General features: G+C 38.8%; 2 protein-coding genes across 3 annotated transcripts; one reads left to right on the top strand and one right to left on the bottom strand.

Moving 5' to 3' along the window:
- Positions 1–164: 164 nt before the first annotated feature.
- On the top strand, positions 165–8,814 carry LOC121503389. The gene is made up of 10 exons (XM_041777775.1): positions 165–246; positions 318–395; positions 556–588; positions 3,440–3,526; positions 3,632–3,729; positions 3,918–4,147; positions 4,226–4,315; positions 4,612–4,698; positions 5,555–5,620; positions 8,683–8,814. Exons 1-10 carry the CDS (start codon positions 184–186, stop codon positions 8,718–8,720), a joined length of 870 nt encoding a protein of 289 aa, XP_041633709.1. The 5' UTR covers positions 165–183; the 3' UTR covers positions 8,721–8,814.
- A 71-nt stretch (positions 8,815–8,885) lies between these two features.
- Positions 8,886–18,662, bottom strand: c21h17orf75 (chromosome 21 C17orf75 homolog). Of its 2 annotated transcripts, XM_041777772.1 has the most exons (10): positions 18,349–18,662; positions 16,086–16,160; positions 15,516–15,641; positions 15,225–15,353; positions 15,007–15,067; positions 14,788–14,907; positions 13,327–13,391; positions 13,093–13,232; positions 12,905–13,008; positions 8,886–12,659 (listed from the first exon to the last, which is right to left on the bottom strand). In XM_041777772.1, exons 1-10 carry the CDS (start codon positions 18,489–18,491, stop codon positions 12,444–12,446), a joined length of 1,179 nt encoding a protein of 392 aa, XP_041633706.1. In that variant the 5' UTR covers positions 18,492–18,662; the 3' UTR covers positions 8,886–12,443. The 2 variants fall into 2 exon arrangements, with proteins under 2 accessions (XP_041633706.1, XP_041633708.1); XM_041777774.1 differs by lacking the exon at positions 16,086–16,160.
- Between the last annotated feature and the right edge of the window lie 642 nt (positions 18,663–19,304).

Genomic DNA, 19,304 nt, shown 5'->3' with positions numbered 1-19,304 from the left:
ATGAAGCTGCTTTTTTTACTGTTTTTTTTTTAACAAGCAGGACTTTGGTGAAGCCGAATAGAGAAGTGAGTAAATGATGCAGCAGTGGGCGATTTTGCTCTCTGCTTGCATGAGGAGGAAGTCACAAAAGCACACAGGTAGGGTTTAGTAGCCACAGAGTGAAAATACCACTGAGGGTGTAACATGTCTATAGACGGGACTAAGTTATTGTTTGAGGGCTTCCTGCAGAAAAGAAAAGATACTATGGTAAGTTACATGTCAGTTTTATTGATTAAAGTGTTATGAGTTGACCTAAATCTACCTTTTTGTCTCTATAGAAAATGAGGTGGGCAACTTATTGGTTCAGGCTTCAAAACACAACATTGTTCTTCTATACAAAGGAGAACTGCAGTGCTGTAAGTAAATATTTACATAAAGGCCCAACACTCAAATAAGTCCTGCTTAAGCCTGAATTAATCTGTTGAAGTATGTATACTTAGCTGATAGAAGCAGTGTTTCCTTGTTATTCTCTATGAAAGAGCTGAAGTTATTGTGTCTAAAATGCTCTCTTTACAGTCACACCTGAGAGGCTATTACTACATTTACACAGTAAGTCTTTCTTTTTGTATTTTAAAGAATGTAAAGCTTTACTTCATTGGGAAGCAGAATATTTTCTGTTTATCGGTACCAGCAGCTTAAAGCTGTAAATATCATCAGAACTGCTGACTGGAGTTTTAAGCAGAAGCAGCAGCCATATGTTGGCTGAAGTTTTGTTCATCCTTATTACTTAAACACTGGCTATTTAAAAGGCAGTCCTGGGGTCCGGTCAGACCCCTGATGTCATTTTAGTGGCTCTTGGAGTGGACTACCATTACATTTGGCAGCTATTTTCAAAATAGTCAGTCTTTTGATTAAAATATTCCAAAGTTTTCGTCACATTTTAGTCATTTTTTCCCTTTGTAATCCTGATTCCCAAGGAGAAGGAGTCTTCTGATCCAAGCCAGTTTCATACCATCTGTCTCCTGAATGTGGCATTGTTCATCTCTCCTTCAAAAAACTTTACCTTAAGTATTAGAGATAAAAGTCCTGACAAGGTCTTTACTTTCAGTCAAGGCATTTATTTTCTTTGATCAAATTTAACTCGACAAGTTGTAAAATTAATATAAATGTAAAACACTTAAATTATGCAATATCCTTACTTTATTTTTAGTGTCATTGTCATAGGGCTAAATTGTCAGATATTGTCAGATTGATAATTTATTAATGATCATTTATAATACCTTATTTTATGACTTTGAACTTGTGCCAATAGTAAATTGTAATTTTGATGTTAAACAGGATTAGATCAATTTAAAGCTGCTTTTTCAAGCAGTGAACATGATAGTTGCTCGTTAATATATGTTACTTGCATTATTATTTTGAAGGGCAGCTGTAATCCTGATTCCCAAGGAGGAGTCCTTTGATCTGAGCCAGTTTCGTACCATCTCTCTCATGAATGTGGCAGCTATTTAGTTTTTGTCACATTTTAGTCATTTTAAACTTTCATAGTTTTAGTGCCCTTGTAGTTGATGGAAACTCAAAAATTTTATAGTCCAGTATTTGGAGATTAAAGTCCTGACGTTTAAATCTTTACTCTCAGTCATGGAATTTATTTTCTTTGAACGAATGTAACCTAGTTGTTAAAATAATATAAATGTTAAACACTAATTTTGATACAATATCAGTACTTGAATTGATTTAAAATAGGGATGGGCAACTTTAATTACCAAGAGGGCCACTATTTTTTAATGGTCATTTATAATACCTTTTATTTATGGTTTTGAACTGTCTAAACAGAAGGTGATAATTTTTTTTTTTATTTAAAGATTTATTTTTGGGCTTTTTTGTGCCTTTATTAGAGAGAGGACAGTGGATAGAATCAGAAACAGGAAGAGAGCGGGGAGAGACATGCAGGAAATAGTGCCACGGGCCAGATTCGAACCCGGGTAGCCTGCGTACATGGTGCGAGCCTTAACTACTCGACTACTGGCGCACCCCAGAAGTTGTTAATTTTATGTTAAACAGGATTATATTAATTTAAAGCTGCTTTTTCAAGCAGTGAACATGATAGTTGCTTGTTAATATACTTTACTTGCATAATTATTTTTGTAGAGCAGCTGTAATCTTGATTCCCAAGGAGAAGGAGTCCTCTAATGCCCCCCAGTTTTGCACCATCTCACTCCTGAATGTGGAGGGGAAGATTTTCTTTAGTATCATAGCAAAGAGGTTATTTAGAAATAAACAGATTAATAGACACTTCAATGCAGAAGGAAGGGATCCAAGGTTTTACAGGGTTCATAGAACACGCAAGCAGGATTTGGCGCCAGATTCAGGCAGCAAAGGCAGAGAATACGGATTTACACGTTGTTTAGGAGTTTCTACACTGAGCACTGATTCTTTTCATAGGGCAGAAGTATCTTGTGTTTGTTCAGAGGAGATCGTTTTTACAAATGCATTTAAAAAGTTTTACAGAAACACAACTTCTAATTTCTTTCAGCCAACTAAACATGTAACAGTAATCAAAGATTCTAAGAGCAATGTTTTTATTTCCATGTTTTCATGTCAGATTTAGTCATATTATTTTCATGTTTATAGTTAATTGGTATTTGAAAATGATTTCTGGGCTGCATTGAGTGAGGTAGAGGGCCTTATGTGGCCCCCGGGCCACCAGTTGCCCACCCCTGTTTTTGAGATATTCATGACTGAACAGTGAGAAAGGACCACACAAAAAGTTCATAATTTTAGAAGCCATGTATGCATACATGTAATTTTGTTTTACTATGTTGATATTACTGTTTTCTAGAGTTCTAAAGATCTCAAGAAATCAACTCGTAATACAAAAACAAGCTTTTTTATCTCAAGATGATAAAAAGTCAAGGTCTTGAGAAAACATCTAAAACATACTCATCACATCAGTAAAATGGAGTAAAATCAAATATATGGATGGATGTCAGAGCAGGGCTTCTTATGCAGATTTTCTGCCACATATTTTTTTCTAGGCACATATTTTTGAGTCCTGACTCACCAGTTGAGAACTGGATCTAGAATTTGATCGTTTCTTTTTTTTAATTTAGATTTTAACTTGTTTAGACGCCCCTGTATATGGATTTTTTTAAGTTTAAGAGACTTAAAATGTCTTCACATGTGAGGTGAAAAGAAGAGAATGTTAGTTAACTTGTTACTTAAGGAAATAAATGAACAGTAATCCCAAGGTTTTCAAAGAGCACCTCTATGTGAAAGGACAGGTCACCCTGCGGTGCATGCCATTACAAATCAAAGTTTAAAGTTAAGGTGTTGTGATTATACTACACTGAATCAAAGTAAAACAAATGTTAATTCACTGCTCTTTAATTTTCTAAAGTTCTAATGCTGTACTGACTGATAACTGCCTGTTCCTGTACATATCTACCTGTCGTGCCAGGTGCAGTCAGTGAGGGAGGTCCACAGAGAAGACAGTAAACGCTTCATGTTTGAGATTATCATGACCAACGGGAAGAGGAAAATGTTGGTGAGTCAGCGCAGTGGTTCCTGTTTCAATCTGCAGTCTCAGACTGTGGCAGGTCTGGTTACAGTGAGCTACCTCTGCCTCTTCACCTTCTCTCTGTGATTTCAGGCTGCAGAGACGGCGGCTCTCAGACAGCAGTGGGTCAGTCACCTCTGGCAGGCCATGAACCTCTCGGCCTCCAGGGTGCCCAGCTCCAGAAGCTCAGAGTAAGAGGAGGATTTTTACTAAGATCAAACATTTGATTTCCCACATCAAGGACTCTGTTCATTAAAACCACACTCCATACAGTTTATTTATTAAACCAGTGTTTGGTTTCATGAATGAATACCTCATAATGAGTGAGGAAAATCCCTTTTACTGACCTTTTTGCCTCTATGATCCTGTTTCTCCTCAGCGATGAAGTTTGCGAGCAAAGAGACAGGATCTACAGCATTGTCCCGGTCTCCTCACAGTTTGAGAGCGTGATGGACTCTCTGCCCCCTCGGCCCCTCTCTGCCCCGTCAGGTCACGCCCACCACAAGGTCAGGAGCATCGACCTTCCCGTCTGCAGGCCGGTGGAGCCAGAGGAAGAGGAGCCCACGTACCAAAACATACAGTCGATCTGCAGCTACCAAAATGAAACAGGTGAACTTTACACCTGAATGCACTGTTGCACATGCACTGAACTGAGCAGTGTTTTCACGCTGGCTGCTCTGTTTGTAGGTGAAAGTGTCGACATACAGAGCTCTGACGGGGTGAGAAATGCAGAGAAGAGACCAGAAGGAGACTATGATGTTCTACCAATTAGGAAAAGTATGATCTTTTATGTCCTTTCACTTTACTTTAGTGTTATAAGCAGTAGAAGGATTATTTAAAGGGTTATTTATTTAACATTTAAAATTAGACAAATCTTCAAAAATAACTTGTTATTTAACATATAGAAGAGCAGAGGGTTTAGCAGGAATAATCTTTTTCTGTTTATCTTTTCTATTTTATTTGTGGTGTTTTTTGTTGTTCTGCTGGTTTATCAAGTTTGCCTTAATGCTTTATTTCTTCAACACGTTTAAAACAAATAAAAATGAATTAAAAAGATGATTTTATATTGTCAGAGATATGCGAGAGCAACGACACAACTGAGACAAAAGAGGTCGTGTACGACGTTCCCGTCTCCCACAGAAGGACGGATGAAAATCCAGGTGAGTTTAAAACAGGGTAGTCAAACTCAGGGCCTGGGGCCAAATCCGTCTGGTGCAGTTTTACCCGGCCCACCAGATCATATGATATTTTTATCATAACTGGCCCACCAGTATAAGGTCGGCAGATTTCCTCCAGTATAAAAATGTAAACTTAACCTTGATGATTTATAATATCCTTCTTGAGTCACAAAAATGTGAAGAAGTAAATAGTAAAAATGATTTGATAAAAAGTCAGGAATGTAGGAGAAAGTTGTTTTCTCTATATTCTGAATTTTGCATCTAACGTTAAAAGTTTAATTTTTATTTTAACCTTTACATCTCATAACTTTGACTTTTTCTCTCATATTTTTACATTTTAGATTCATAATTTTACATTTTAAATCCTATTTTGACCTTTAAAGTCATGGTTTTGACTTTTATCTCATGTTTTGACCCTTTTCAACTCCTAACTTCAACTTTTATCTTGGTTTTTACCTTTAACACTCATGATTTTTAATGTTATTTCATATTTTGACTGTTAAAAATCATGGTTTCAGTATTCTATCTCATATTTTGCCTTTTAAAAACATTATTTTGACTTTAAATGTCATGTTTTTACCTTTAAAACTTATAAATTTGTCTCTTTATCTCAGATTTTTAGTTTTTAACTTATCATGTTGATCTTTTAATCTCAAAATCATTTAGGATAAATATTGACCTTGTTAGGCCCTCAGGTTAGACCCAAATTCAGAATCCAGCCCTTGCTGGGATTGAGTTTGACACCCCTGGATTAGAAGATGTTTTAGAGTTTTTATTTGTGCTCTGCTTTAATTTTACATGCTTAGATTTTATTTTAAAACTTTTTCTCCCGTTTTAGAGCCTGAAGAAAGCATCTATGATGTACCCAGCTCTTTAATAAGGAAGGCGTCGTATCACTCTTCAGGTAAATCCTGATTTTATGTTGTTGATACTGTCAACTACGCTTTTTTCTTTGTTTTCTTTCAAAAATCCAAGGTTATTTAACTTAACACAAATATCAGTTGGAAAAAGCCATATACAGATAAGGATGAAGTTTTAGCCCCCATAGTGCTGTTAAACATAGTAAGGAATTCTAACCCAGCTTTTCCAAACATTCTAGTTTTATTTTAGATGCTAACATTATTTTACTTTGCACAAAATAAAAAAATATCCCACAAAACCCAAAAATTATCAGGGTCTAACTATTGTTCAATGAAGCTCTTTAACTTTGCAATGCTCAAAGCTGTAAAATCAAGTTAAACTGAGGGTTATCTTCACATTTACACAGTTTAAAAACTTCAGTCAGGGTTTGAGCTCTCAGCATCACAGCAGAAACCCTGACTGAAGTTTAGACTAGAGAAAAAGATTTGTTGATGCTCACAAAGCAGGAAGAGGATCTACAAAGACATCACAGCATTCCCAAGTATCAAGAACTGAAGTGACAAGGATCATCAAGAATTTTAAAGAGAGCCACACAGACCAGAACAAGCCTGGCAGAGGATGGAAGAGAGAGATTTCAAAGACAAAGATGATGATCACTAGTTCCCTGCACAGGACTGGACCAAGAAAAAGTCCACTTCTGCAGAAGAGACCCCTTTAATCCAGACTGAAGTCTGCTAAGGACGACCTGGAGAAAGATTCTGATACTGGAAGTGTGTCCTTTGGTCAGATGAGACCAAACTAGAACTCTTTGGTCATAGAAACATTGGTGATGTTTGGAGAAAGAAAGAACCCAAAGAACATCGTCCCCACAGTGAAACCTGGTGGTGGGAGAATTATGTTGTGGGGATCCTTCAGTGAGTCTGGAACTGGGAATCTGGTAAAGGTTGGAGGAATCATGACGAAGGAAGGAGTTGTGAAGATTTAGAAGAAAACCTGAAGCGGTCAGAAGATAAACTGGGTCTGGGTTGTTGCTTTGTCTTCCAACATGACAACAACCCAAAACATACATGGGTCCTGGTGAAGAACTTCCTACATAAGACCAAAGTGAACCTTAGTGACTGACCTGACCATATTTGTGGTCTGAACTGAAGACCAAGGTCCATGCAATAAGACCATCAGATCTGGAGGAGCTTGAGAGATTCACCAAAGAAGAATGGGCTGGGATTCCTCAGGAGACGAGTCAGTACCCCTTATCCCTTATCTTAGCCCCTCCCCTTGGTTTTGCATGTTCACCTCAGGTGAAGGGGTGTCCCAGTTCTCTTTTAAATCGAGGGATAGGGCTAAACAACAAGGGCTACATAGCCCTTGAACTTAAAATTTTCCAGGACCACACTTGAAACCAAGGGGTATCATAAATTTCCCACCATGCACTGCGTTCACTTACAAAATGGCACAATGGACTACGAAGGAGGCGTGTAAATGCAAATATTCAGTATTTATAACTGATTATAGAAAACACAACAGATGTGTTTTCTTGTATATTCAATCTTCAGCTACTAGGGATGGGAGTTTATTGAATTTTTGGCATGTACACATTTAAACCAGGGACATTAACTGGATAAATTAATGAAGATCAACACGATCCACAGTAGGAATGAGATGGTTGAAGCTTTATTGTCACCTCTGATGACGCAGCTGTTTATCGGCAATAAGTGATGATGAACAGCAATCAAGTGGTGTCGCATTTCTTAAGGAAAGGTTTTCACCCTTACTTCTTACCTCTCTGTTTCAAGGTGGTAGAAAAGGCATTGGCCCTAAAACTACAACAAATGACTGTAGGCTGTTCTCAGTAAAAAGGAGACACACTGTTAGCATCAGGGGATCATCATTTTTACCCTGGTGGGTTTTGTGAAATAATTTTGTTACTGTGTGCAAAATAAAATAATGTTAACATCCAAAATACAACAAACTTGGTCTGTATAAGAGCACTTGGAAAATACTTTAAAAAAACTAGAAAAGCACTCGGAGAGTGCAGACCTCCGCCATTAGCCCTATCTCCCTATAGTAAAGAATCCTTTAAAAAAAACTCCTGGATCCAGACGGTACCTTATGCTATTTCCTGAAAATTTCATCAAAATCCGTCCATAACTTTTTGAGTTATCTTGCTAACAAACTAACTAACTAACTAACTAACTAACTAACTAACTAACAAACCCTGCTGATCACATAACCTCCTTGGCGGAGGTAAAAAAAAAAAAAAAAAAAAAAAAAAAATTCATAGGGGGGGCAAATAATTTTGTCCTCACCTGTAGATCCATGGTCATGCCAAGATGCCAAAATAATCCTCCAAAGTTTGATCCAAAGGGGCAGCTGGACTTAGCCAGAGTTCTTGAAGATGTTTCCCCTCTCCTCTAAAAGGCTTCTTCAGTTCAGTTTTGGAGGAAACATCTTAAAGGTCACATATTTTACCCCTTTAAGACAAGTTTATATTGGTCTCAGAAGTCCCCAAAACATGCCTGTGAAGTTTGTTTCTGAAAAAACACTCCAGTGTTGGATTTTCGTATGTCTAAAAACCCTCTCTGTTTCAGCCCTGCTCAGAATGAGCTGTTTCTATGTCTGTGGCTTTAAATGTTAATGAGCTGTCTGACTCCGTCCCTGACCACGCCCCTCACAGGAAATGGATGTGGCATAATGGATGTGGCCTTTCCTGATCCTCCTCTCAGCTGCAGGAGAGGAGGAAAAGCAGAGCAGGGTGGAAGGTTGATCCTCCAAGATGGGAGGGTCAACCGAATGTGGGGGCGGGGCTAACTCCCCACATGACATCATGAGGGGAAAATCTGAGAATGGCTTGTTTTAGCTCACATTTTCTGAAATGTGGAGAAAGAGAGGGGAGAATGGAATGGATTTTCTGATTCTTTGGGGGATTGTGGACAGACCAGGGTCACGTTTCTGTTAGAAAAGCCTGAAAATTGTGTTTTACATAATATGTGACCTTTAAACAATCTTAATAAAGTCCAGCCGCCCTTCTGGATCAAGCTTTGGATTAACGTTGATAAATGAGAGCCTACACAGACAGAAAAATGTTCACTTTTTTTCTGGTTGCAGATGAGCAGCTGGAAGATGCAGCGTACTGGAGAATATGAACTCACCCACTTCATTGCTTTAGTAGCCTTTATAGATGTTAAATATCTGTGTTTGTGCTTATTTATTTCATGTGTGCACACATAAGCGAAGCGTACAGCAGCAGAAATAACTGTGACAACTGTTGCTGAAGTTATGAGACAATATGAGCTACCACAACACATTGATTCAACTGTGGAATTAATTTAATCTTCACTTTTAGCAGACTGAGAACCACACAGACATTTATAAGTATAGAGAGCGCTCTGTACAAAGAAGAAACTTCATATTCATACAGACAGACAGACAGACAGTCACTTCAGTATTCACAGAGTTTAATTCCTTTTTACTGTCAGCATTCACAGCTTTCAAGTTTACACCACCAACATTTATATTGCTGTTTCACACTTTGGACTGGTTCAACTGGAATGAACTTTTATGGGTAAACAAAATAAAAATTAGGCATGCTGATATTTTCTGTGATCCCTCTTTTATGCTCCTTGTTTTAATGTCTTTTTTCTTTTTAGATCTTTTTAAGGCTGCAGAAAGTTTTACAGTAAAGACACAAGACAGATCTGTTCTCATTAAGTCTTGATCTGGAGAAAAAAAAATTACATCCAAAATTTCACATTATTTATACCACTACACTCCAGAAAAACTATCAATCTCACACCTAACATGGCTCTACAGACGTACAACATATTCATGTGTACAATAATCCAGTAGTGCAGCTGTTGGTTGAAATATAAACAAAAGCAAGGTGTATGTAACAAGCAATGCAGCAAAGTGATTCGTGCATCCTCAGTATGTTCCTTCACAAAGAAAAACAATCAAATATGATACAAAACATAAAAAATAAGGAATATTTAGACATCGAACGAGCAAGAAGAAGCTTCAGTTTGGATCTGTGTTTCTCTCATTGTCAGTTAGCAACAAAATAGCAATATTTGGTTCATTTAATCGATATTCACACATTTAAAGTACAAAAGGAAAGGAAAAGAAAAGGAAAAGTGCCACGTAGTTTCTACACAGGTAATGTCATTTGAAATAGTGTTACTTAGATCAGGGGTTCTCAACTGGTGGGTCAAGCCAAACAGCGGTCTTGGAGTAGTTTCCAGGGGGTCACAAAAGTGTGCCTGGGAAATTTCTGTTGCTTACCCCAGAGTTCCCCAAGAGAACGAGGTAATTTATTGAGAAATTACCAAACTTTCTGTTTTGTTCCAGGTAAAGGAAGTAAAAATATAACACATACATGCCCTTCTGCACTTCTCAAACATTTTTGTTTTGCCCTCTCTTTGTTTAATCGCGTTTTGCTCGATCTAAGGTTCAAACTGTAACACTGAACGTGTTTGTATGTTTGAACATTTTCTAAATTTAGGTTGCATGTCATTATAAGGAAATGGTGATGGATCCTGAAGCCCATCCAGTTGAGAACCACCTACTGAGATCACTGCATGTCTATTCTTTTTTAACATAATCTCTATTATAACTAACCCTACTGGTTAAATGTAGTGATTCTGCAGAGTCTATTTGTATATCATGATCACACTGTTGCTGCTGGGAGCCTATTATTCTTTGTTTTACAGTAAATATTCAGATATTTCACTTTTGTAATCAACAGCTGTGCAGCCAGTAAAAGAAACCGTTTTATGAATCTGCAAAAATTCTAATCCAAGCAAGTTTAGTTTCACCTCGTCTGCCGTGATTCATTTGAACTCAGTCACACTAGGTGATCCTAGCTTGTTTTGATCGCAAGCCCCCTGGTGGCTGAATTTAAATATTGTGTTTTAGTGCTTTATAAAGAGATGCATTAACAAATGTACATAGATCATATATTTTTAGACACTTAAGACTAGCTCAGACTTCATGATTGTTTTGGCCATTCACAACGGCACCACGTAAGACTGTATGACTAAAATCTGGACCCGTCTGTGGCTGTATCAAGAGAAGGACAACATGGACTGGCTTTCCTTTAGATAGAACTTAGAGGATGCATGTGATAGTGTATGGAAAATAAAATGTACACATTAGATCGATGGATGGAGAAAAAGCAGGCACCCTCTCTAAGAAATTATTACACAAAGAGAAGGAGCAAATGCTCTCCTGCTGGTAGGCGTCACGATAGGCGTTGGCATCACGTCAGGGTGTCAGACTAGATGACGATGTAAGAAAAATTCTAACATGCTAGTCTTGTCAAGTCGTGGGGCATCTTTGATGCAACGTCACACTACAAGCGTTTGTCGTTCCCGATGCTCATAACTGTGCCAGATGTTTGACGATAAGCTGCGACACTGCAGCCAGGCCAAAATCTGGCTGAATTTGTGTAGTCTGAGCTGGCCTTAAGCCTGATTTGAGGCCAGATTTGATTTTTGACAATTGTGGGAGCTTATCCTGAGCTGATTTGTCTGAATAATTCCCAAGTGTGTGACATCACGTGATTATTTTACTGCTTTAAATTACGTTGTCACCTCCTAGACCTTGAATTGTAAATGTCAAACACATTTGATTTTTACGATTCTAGGTCCTCAGATGCCATACCCACAACAACCAATGAGAGCGAACAGACAAGGTAGCATCGTTTATGTTTTTGCTGCAGCTGTAACACATGCCGGGAGAGCTTAATGTGAAGGTACAAGTCAAAGATATCAACAGACATTCATGTTTGTTTTACTTCTGGAGTCATGTGATCATGTGAGGTCGTTGGCAGGTGTGTGGTCTGAGTAGTCTGACCACCTGGCTGAGTCGTCCAGTGTTTGTTCAGAGGAATATTTGATGAAAAATCCTTTGAAACCATCCTAATGTCAGTCGTCTCCCATGTTTTTAAAATTAAAACTTGAAAATCATCTAGTGTGTGGCCAGTCTTAAGAAATTTTCTTGCCTTATTTGCAGATTTTACTTTACTTTTTACAAGCAATGCATACTTTTTTACTTTTTATATCTTAAAATACATTGTGTCAAGAGAGAGTGGCTTAAAATACCTGACATGAAACATTTTGGACTAGAGGACTTGCTTAGATTAGAGTTTCTGTAGTGTTCTCTCACATAGACACAAAGCTTCTGGAAATGTCCTGATATTTTCAGGGTAAGCTGCAGATATGTGAATGCAAATGGAAAAAAAATTCAACATGAAATTTATCTGAACATTTTCCAGCGCACTCCCTTTTCTGTTGAAGTGTCAATGCAGCAGAAAATAATCTGGAAAATGCATTTTTGAACGCAGCTGGCATGCAATCGGTGTGATGTCTGTGCACAAAAATACAATGATTTATTATTTATCCTGTTCCCCGGTATGTTCTTCTCTGGTTTTTGATTCATTAAGTACATATATCGAACTACATATATCATTAATAATGAGACAAAATTGTCATTATAGCGTCGCAAAGCAGACTCAGTTGCTTCATTTGTTATTTTTGTGTAGTTTTTATGTCATTTTTGCCCTCTGACACCCCCACTTCCTACTTAACCTCTGTTATGAGGTGCATGAGGAGATTTCAGGGGCAGCCTACCTGTATGGTTTTTGAAATGTTCAAGACTAAGTTTGTGAAAACTGCTCTATGTTTAAAGCCTGAATCCACCTGCAGAAATTGGTCAATTTAAAGTGTCACATAGGCTACGCTTTAACCTCAAACTGATGTTTGATACGCCAGGTAGTGCTATAATTAAATTATACTAGGTTATCTGCTTTATAGACTGTCTCACCAGCAGTAGATCCAGGCCCAACAACTTGGAGTAATATGTCAGTGAGATCAGGCCTGGGCCAGGGATTGTTCCCTGAGGAACTCCTCCAGGACTGAAATGATGCTGCAGGCTTCAGGCAGGTCGCTGTGCTCTGCCCTGGCATTCTGCAGCAGCACGTCCCCGTTTCCGCAGCCCTGCAGGAACTGGCAGCAGCGAAACAAAGCGTAGTGACTCATCTCCGCCTGTCGTACGTAACGCTTCAGGCTGTTCATGTCCTGGATCGCCTGCAGAGGGGGAGCGGTGGTTGATAAAGAGAGGAAGAAATTAGATGAAAAAAGGGAAGAGATCAGGATGAAGGTTGAGTTACAGACTTTGTCTGCCAAGAGGAACTGAAAGATATTGCCTAAAGTTCATCATATTGCTGATTCAGGGGATTTCTAATGGTAATGGGTTTGTATTATACTAGTCTGCTGAGAAAAAAAATGAAAGTAAAGAGCCGTTTTGTCCTTCTACATGTCTGTTATCTCACCTTGAGTTTAAAGTTCTCCAGAATCTGTCGGAGCAGGAAAGGATTACATCGCTCTGCTGCGTTTAGAAAAGCCTGGATCCAGTCATCACAGAAACGATTGCTGACTACAGAAAGAAAAAGTTCATTTTTAGTCTTTTCTTAGTTGTAGTGATGTAAAATCCAATAACAGGTACGGGGATTTAACGTACCAGTGTTAGAGAGAGTTGGTGGGCTGGTAGAGCAGTCGATGATCAGGTCTGACTGTGTGTCCTCTGAGATCGCCTTACACAGAGAGGCTGCTGTGGTGTCTTGTTGGGACAATCCCTGCAAACTGGCTGCTTTGATGAACCTGCAACAGGATTGAAGCAACACTTAAGGACCAAGAAGTGGGTTAAAATATACAATATAACATGGAAATTAAAAAACAGGCCAGTTAGGCTCACCTGGACACGTCAGCCTTCGTCCTCTCATCTGAGTTTGTGACCTCCACATGTGTGTGGCTCAGAGCCTGTACAGAGAAAATAACGGCGCAGGTAACTTCACCTACCGGGTTGAATAATAATCAATGCCCAGTACAGTATCAGCAATGTTATATGAGTATCATTACAACCACAATATCTGTGTAAACCTATTTACAGTGCCTAAAAAATATTCACCCCTTGGATGTTTTACCATTTTATTGTTTTTATAAATCAATCATAGCCAGTGTAATTTGGCCTTTGTGAAAAAAAATGCTTTGATGTCAAAGTGAAAACAGATTTCTACAAAGTAATGTCAATTAAATAAAAACATGAAATGTAAAATAAGTGACTGCATAAATATATACCCCCTTTAAAGTGACTGACCTAATTCATCATAGGTCCAGCCAATTGGGGCTACTAGTCTCAGTGAATGTGTCACTGATTGTAGTATAAAGACACTGTATCTGGCAGGTCTAGTCACTGGTTAATCAGTATTCCTGGCTATCATTACACCATGAAGCTAAAAGAACACCCCAAGCAACTCAGAGAAAAGATTATCTAAAAGTACAAGTCAGGGGATGGATACGAAAAAAATTCCAATCCGAACATCCCCTGGAGTTCAGTTAAATCCATCACCAAGAAACTGAAGGAATATGGCACATGTGTAAATCTGCCTAGATCAGGCCGTCCTCACAAACTGAGTGAGCGTGCAAGAAGGAGACTAGTGAGAGAGACCACCAAGAAACCTATGACTTCTCTGAAGGAGTTCCAAACTTCAGCAGCTGAGATGGGAGAAACTAAACGGTTGGCCGGGTTCTTTGCCAGTCAAAGCTTTATGGGAGAGTTGCAAAGAGAAAGACACTGTTTAAGACAACTAAGATTAAACCTGGACTAGAGTTCACCAAAAGGCACATCGGAGACTTCATGGTCAAGTGAAAGAAAGTTCTTTGGTCTGATGAGACCAAATTGGAGCTTTTTTGGCCATCAGACAAGATGCCAAACACTGACATCACCATAAACACACCATCCCCACTGTAAAGCTTAGTGGTGGCAGCATCATGCTGTGAGGATGCTTCTCAGCAGCCGGCCCAAAAGGCTTGTAAAGGTAGAGGGTAAAATGAATGCAGTAAAATATAAGATAATCATGGAGGCTGCTCTTATTCAGTCTGCAAGAGAACTATGGCTTGGGAGAAGATTTATTTTCCAGCAAGACAATGACCCGAAGCATACAGAGAGAGCTACAAGAAGTGGTCTAAAGATAAGGGGAAACAGCTTTTTTTTTTGGATGTTGCAGGCAGGTAAAGGTGAAATGGGAGTGCATTTTGGAAATGATTGCATCTATCTTTTGTTGTTTAAACCTTTCACAACTGTCAGCCTTTAAACCTTCCTGACTGTATTGGTTATTGGCTGCTTTTTATTGAAAATAACCAAGAAATGACTCACAGCATGCAGCAAGAAGCTGATGTTGCTCTGGACCAGCTGCACCACCCGATAAATGTGCATCACAGACTCCTCGTACCACCGGCTCAGATAAGGACGTACCTCCGTTTCAAGGTTCTGCAGCTGAATATACAAACACAAACAACCTCAAAAAATCAATGTTTCATTAAAAATGTACTTCAAAATAAACATTTTCAGCGCACAGCTTTGACGCTGTCATACCTCTGGGGTCTGCAGGCTGCTGTGAAGTCCTTGGACATATTTATCAAGCTCTAATCTGAATGTGTAGAGGGTCAAGGAGAACTACAACTTGTTTCTCTCTATAAAGTGGAAGAAATACCACAAAGGGAGAACATTTTGTGATGGAAAAGAAACTATAGGCATAGAATAACTGCTGCAGAAGCTTGGATTAAAGCTTATTCTATGAAGACAAAGGATATAAGTTGAGTCCTTTTTCAGAGCCGCCCATAAAGCAGATGACGTGTCCATTCCCATCAGCATCAGGCTGATCTGGAGACCTTTCCTGCTCCAGGAGGCAGCAGTAGCAGCCGACTGCCTGCTCCGGGATACTAGGAACAGTGAAAAATCAATAGTAAATTTTTAAAAGTTTCTTTACTTTATGCCACAATGATTTTTTCTCTAGAGGAATCAAACAGGCTGCAAGAGCAACATGATCCAGGGTTGTTAGTGTGCAGTATGTCCCTGAGGGTTGGAATATATACAATGATTACCTGAGTTCTACGGTGGCGATGTTGCCCATGCCTCCCAGCAAAGCTCCTTTGCTCAGCCTCCTTGATATGTAGGTCCGTAGCTCTGGTTCGGCCTCTGATGGCAGGCTGCTGTCGATGAGCGTCAGGCTGTTGAGGCGAGGGCAGAAGTCAGTTTGGATTCATGCAGCCACTGAAGGTAATGAGGAACATAGGAAGCCACTGAAGTCGATGGAGAACAGATGGAGAAAGCTGATGATCAAAAGCCACAACCAACACGCACACAACTGAGTCACATAGCTGGAACGGGGTTTAAAAAACACACAAATTCACTGACACCGAATCTATGTTGTTGTTTTTTTACTTTGACAATAAATCACTTTACACACGTAGGAAGACACTATTCAGAATAGTAGCCAATGTAACTCAGCAGCACTCAGCAGAAATGACCAATCACAGATGAGAACAGCATTGATTCCATGTTGATTGGATGTCCCCTGGCAGCCCGTGGATACACCAATAGACAACAGTGAAAGCAGAGGAGAAACAACCACTGAAAGCAGGAGGAAGGTGAGCGGATGACTCCTTGGTTACCTAAAGTCATCCTGACTGGTTGTGGAGTCTGCTCGTCTCTGGTTCCACGCCCCATTTTCCCCAGAAGCCTCAGATCTACGACAATCGACACACTTTTCACTTATCATCTGGTTAGTTTTCAAAGTGGGAATCTGTTTTCCTGCACCAGAGTCACAGCTCATATTTTCAGAACTCTTTTAAAATCCTGGATTTCAGATCAGTTTAAACAGATGTACAGAAATAAACACTCTTTCTACAGTCAGGACCAGGCTCTAATCACAGAAAGCATAGCAACTGTTTGATTTCTTGTAGGATAAGAGGTATACAGGGTTGTTAAAATACCAGAATTTTAAACTTGTACACATTAATAGTAAAATCAAGCAATATTCCATACCTTGGCAATAGAAGATAGAAGACCTGGGCACCAAATACCAGGAACTTTTTTGTTTTCAACAATCAAAGAACACAAACTCCTGCACACTGTCAAAACTGCAATAATACACCAACACTGGCCGTGATAACTAGCTACATATTGTTCATAAATATTTTTGCGTTTTACACAGCGTCTCCTTTTTTCTGTATTTGTAAAACTTTGCATTTTAATGACATTCCAAAAAGACTTGGAAAAATGTCTGTCTTAGTTGACCCATGGATGAAAATAAATCACAGCTGTTATAACATCAATTTAAAAACTAAAGTACAGTAAAAACATAAAAATATCAACACTATTTCAAACCACATGTTTCAAAACAATATAATCTCTATTTTTTTGGTAATAGTACTGTAAAGTGCCAAAGCTTCATGAGAAATAAAACTTTCACAAGAACTACCTAAATTTCACAAATAGACTGGCAATGTTTCAATGCCAAAATATTGGAAACGTATTTGTGCAAGATGATGAAAGTTTTCCTGAATTTTCTTTTTTAAACAGGCGTAATCCAGAAATTTGTGCCAATGATTTATGAATTGGTCCTCTTGATATTGGACTTGGAGATAAACAAAGATTTTAAGATACAGTGCATTCAGAAAGTATTCACCCTCTTCACTCTTTGTCCATTTTATTTTGCACCCTGATGCTACAGTCCAAAACAATCCCTTTTATTCTTATTAATCTACACTTGATAATCTGTCATCTAAAAGTGAATACATAGTTGTTGTTTTTTTTGCAAATGTATTTAAAGGGAAAAAAAGAAATATCGGATGGACATAAGTATTCAGACCCTTTACAAAACACTGTAAATTTAGCTCAGGTTCCTCCCGATTCTCTTGATCTTTGCTGAAATGTTTCTACACCTGGATTGGAGTCCACCTGTGGTAAATTAAACTGAAGGCACACACACCTCTCTATAGAAGGCCTCACAGCTGAAAATGATATCAGGGCAAAAACTAAGGAACCATTGTTGAGAGGCGCAGATCTGGGGAAGGCTACAAAATCATTTCTGCTGCACTGAAGGATCTCAAGAGCACAGTGATCTACATAATTATCAAATGAAGGAAGTTTGGCACAACCAGGACTCTTTCAAGAGCTGGTCGTCCTGCCAAACTGAGCAATCAGGGGATTAAGGCCTTAGTAAGAGAGGTGACCAAGTTTGTCTGTATGTCAGCCCTGTCACTGACAGGCGACCAGTCCAGGTAGGCCTCTAACCCAATGTCAGCTGGGATTGGCATCAGCCTCTAGTTACCCCAAATGGGATAACAGTATAGATAATGGATGGATGGATGTAAAACAGACACCAGGTCTGGTGCTCAGTCAATAGACTGTATAAGGTAAGAACCCATAGTAATAAAAATAATGATTCGACACAAGACAATGTAGTTGAAATGTTTAGTCTATAAGGGGAATTCTCATTGTATTCCATTTAATAAGCATTTACATTTAATCCTGTAACATTGTTCACAAATTGGTAGTTTGTTTCATGCAACTTTTCATCTAAATGTTAAGGCTGGCATTTGGCTCATGTGGATCTGACTTAGATCTGAATGCTTTGGATAGTTCTCGACTGAAATGGAAGGATATTTTTGACCATATGACCATGTCACCACTTCATTTATTTTTTACAATTGAAGTTCAAAATTCTGGCAATATAACAACCCTCACGTTGATGTTCACTGGAATAAATGCAAAATTAATCTTGAAAAATAAAACCACTTCAAACCAAAATTATATCATAGTAAAACCAACATGTCTAAGCCATGTAACGTTATTCTGTGGATGTAAAAATCCCTACAAAGTTTCATTAGCCATATCTGATCCAGCAGAGTTTTAACTAACATTTAACATTACCTTGTGCCTTGATAAAGATAGATGGTGTAGTAGCAGTTCAGCTGGATTTTCTGGCTGTATCCAGCGATGTCTTCGCTGTCAAAGTCATCCCTCTCTTCCACGTCAATTGAGTCCTGGAAGGACGAGGTTTGGGAGGTAAACATGGTCCAAGCGCTGCACGGAGGACGCTAGCAGCCGGCTGTAATGATAGATAGATAGATAGAATTGAAGATGCGCTATATTGGTAGGAATGTAAACCTGACGTTAGGTGTCTCGCTGCAGTTTAAATTTTAAAGGCGAAAATGCAGACACCGTAGCAGACTTCACTGTTTGGATTCATGTACCTTTCGCGCATGCGCCAAGCTGCTCAGGTACTTACACAAAACTGTCCGGCTGTCATATTCATTACCATGTCAGTTCCGTGCCATGGCATATCGTCGTTAATCGTAAAAAAAAGAAAAATTATTAACTTGCTGCAATTTTGAAAACGATTAAACTGATACAAATTAAAAGTCGCTACGCAAATATCGTTGCTGCCTCCCACTCAAACGACTTTTGTCAAAAGAGCTTTCATCATGGATGTATGTGGAGTTGGAGAATCCATTTGAGGTAAAGGGCATACTTCAGATGGATGTCAAAAATATCAAGGTAAAAGAAGTCGTGCTATTATTGAAGCCTCTTAAAATGAAACGAAGACGAGAGAATAAAATGTCAGTTTAGGGCCACCAGGGGACGCCGTGAGACTCAATTTGGTGCTGAAATTTCGACGTCATCTTCCCCGGTGTATTGGACAAACCAGTTACCGCGTCAATTGGTGACTTCCAGCCGAATCCGTCTGTTATTGTCGTAGTTACAGCAGCTCTTGAAGATGTAAATACGTATTTGCGTATTTTTGTATTAAAGGCAATAAAATACGCATCAAATGTCTTCAGTTAGCAACAAAAAACAAACAAAGAGGCATTTGCGAAGACATTGTG

The sequence above is a fragment of the Cheilinus undulatus genome, linkage group 21 (assembly GCF_018320785.1).
Source record: "Cheilinus undulatus linkage group 21, ASM1832078v1, whole genome shotgun sequence".
Taxonomy (NCBI): domain Eukaryota; kingdom Metazoa; phylum Chordata; class Actinopteri; order Labriformes; family Labridae; genus Cheilinus; species Cheilinus undulatus.
The sequence above is the reverse complement of the archived record's forward strand: the minus strand, read 5'-3'. Positions and strand labels throughout refer to the sequence as shown.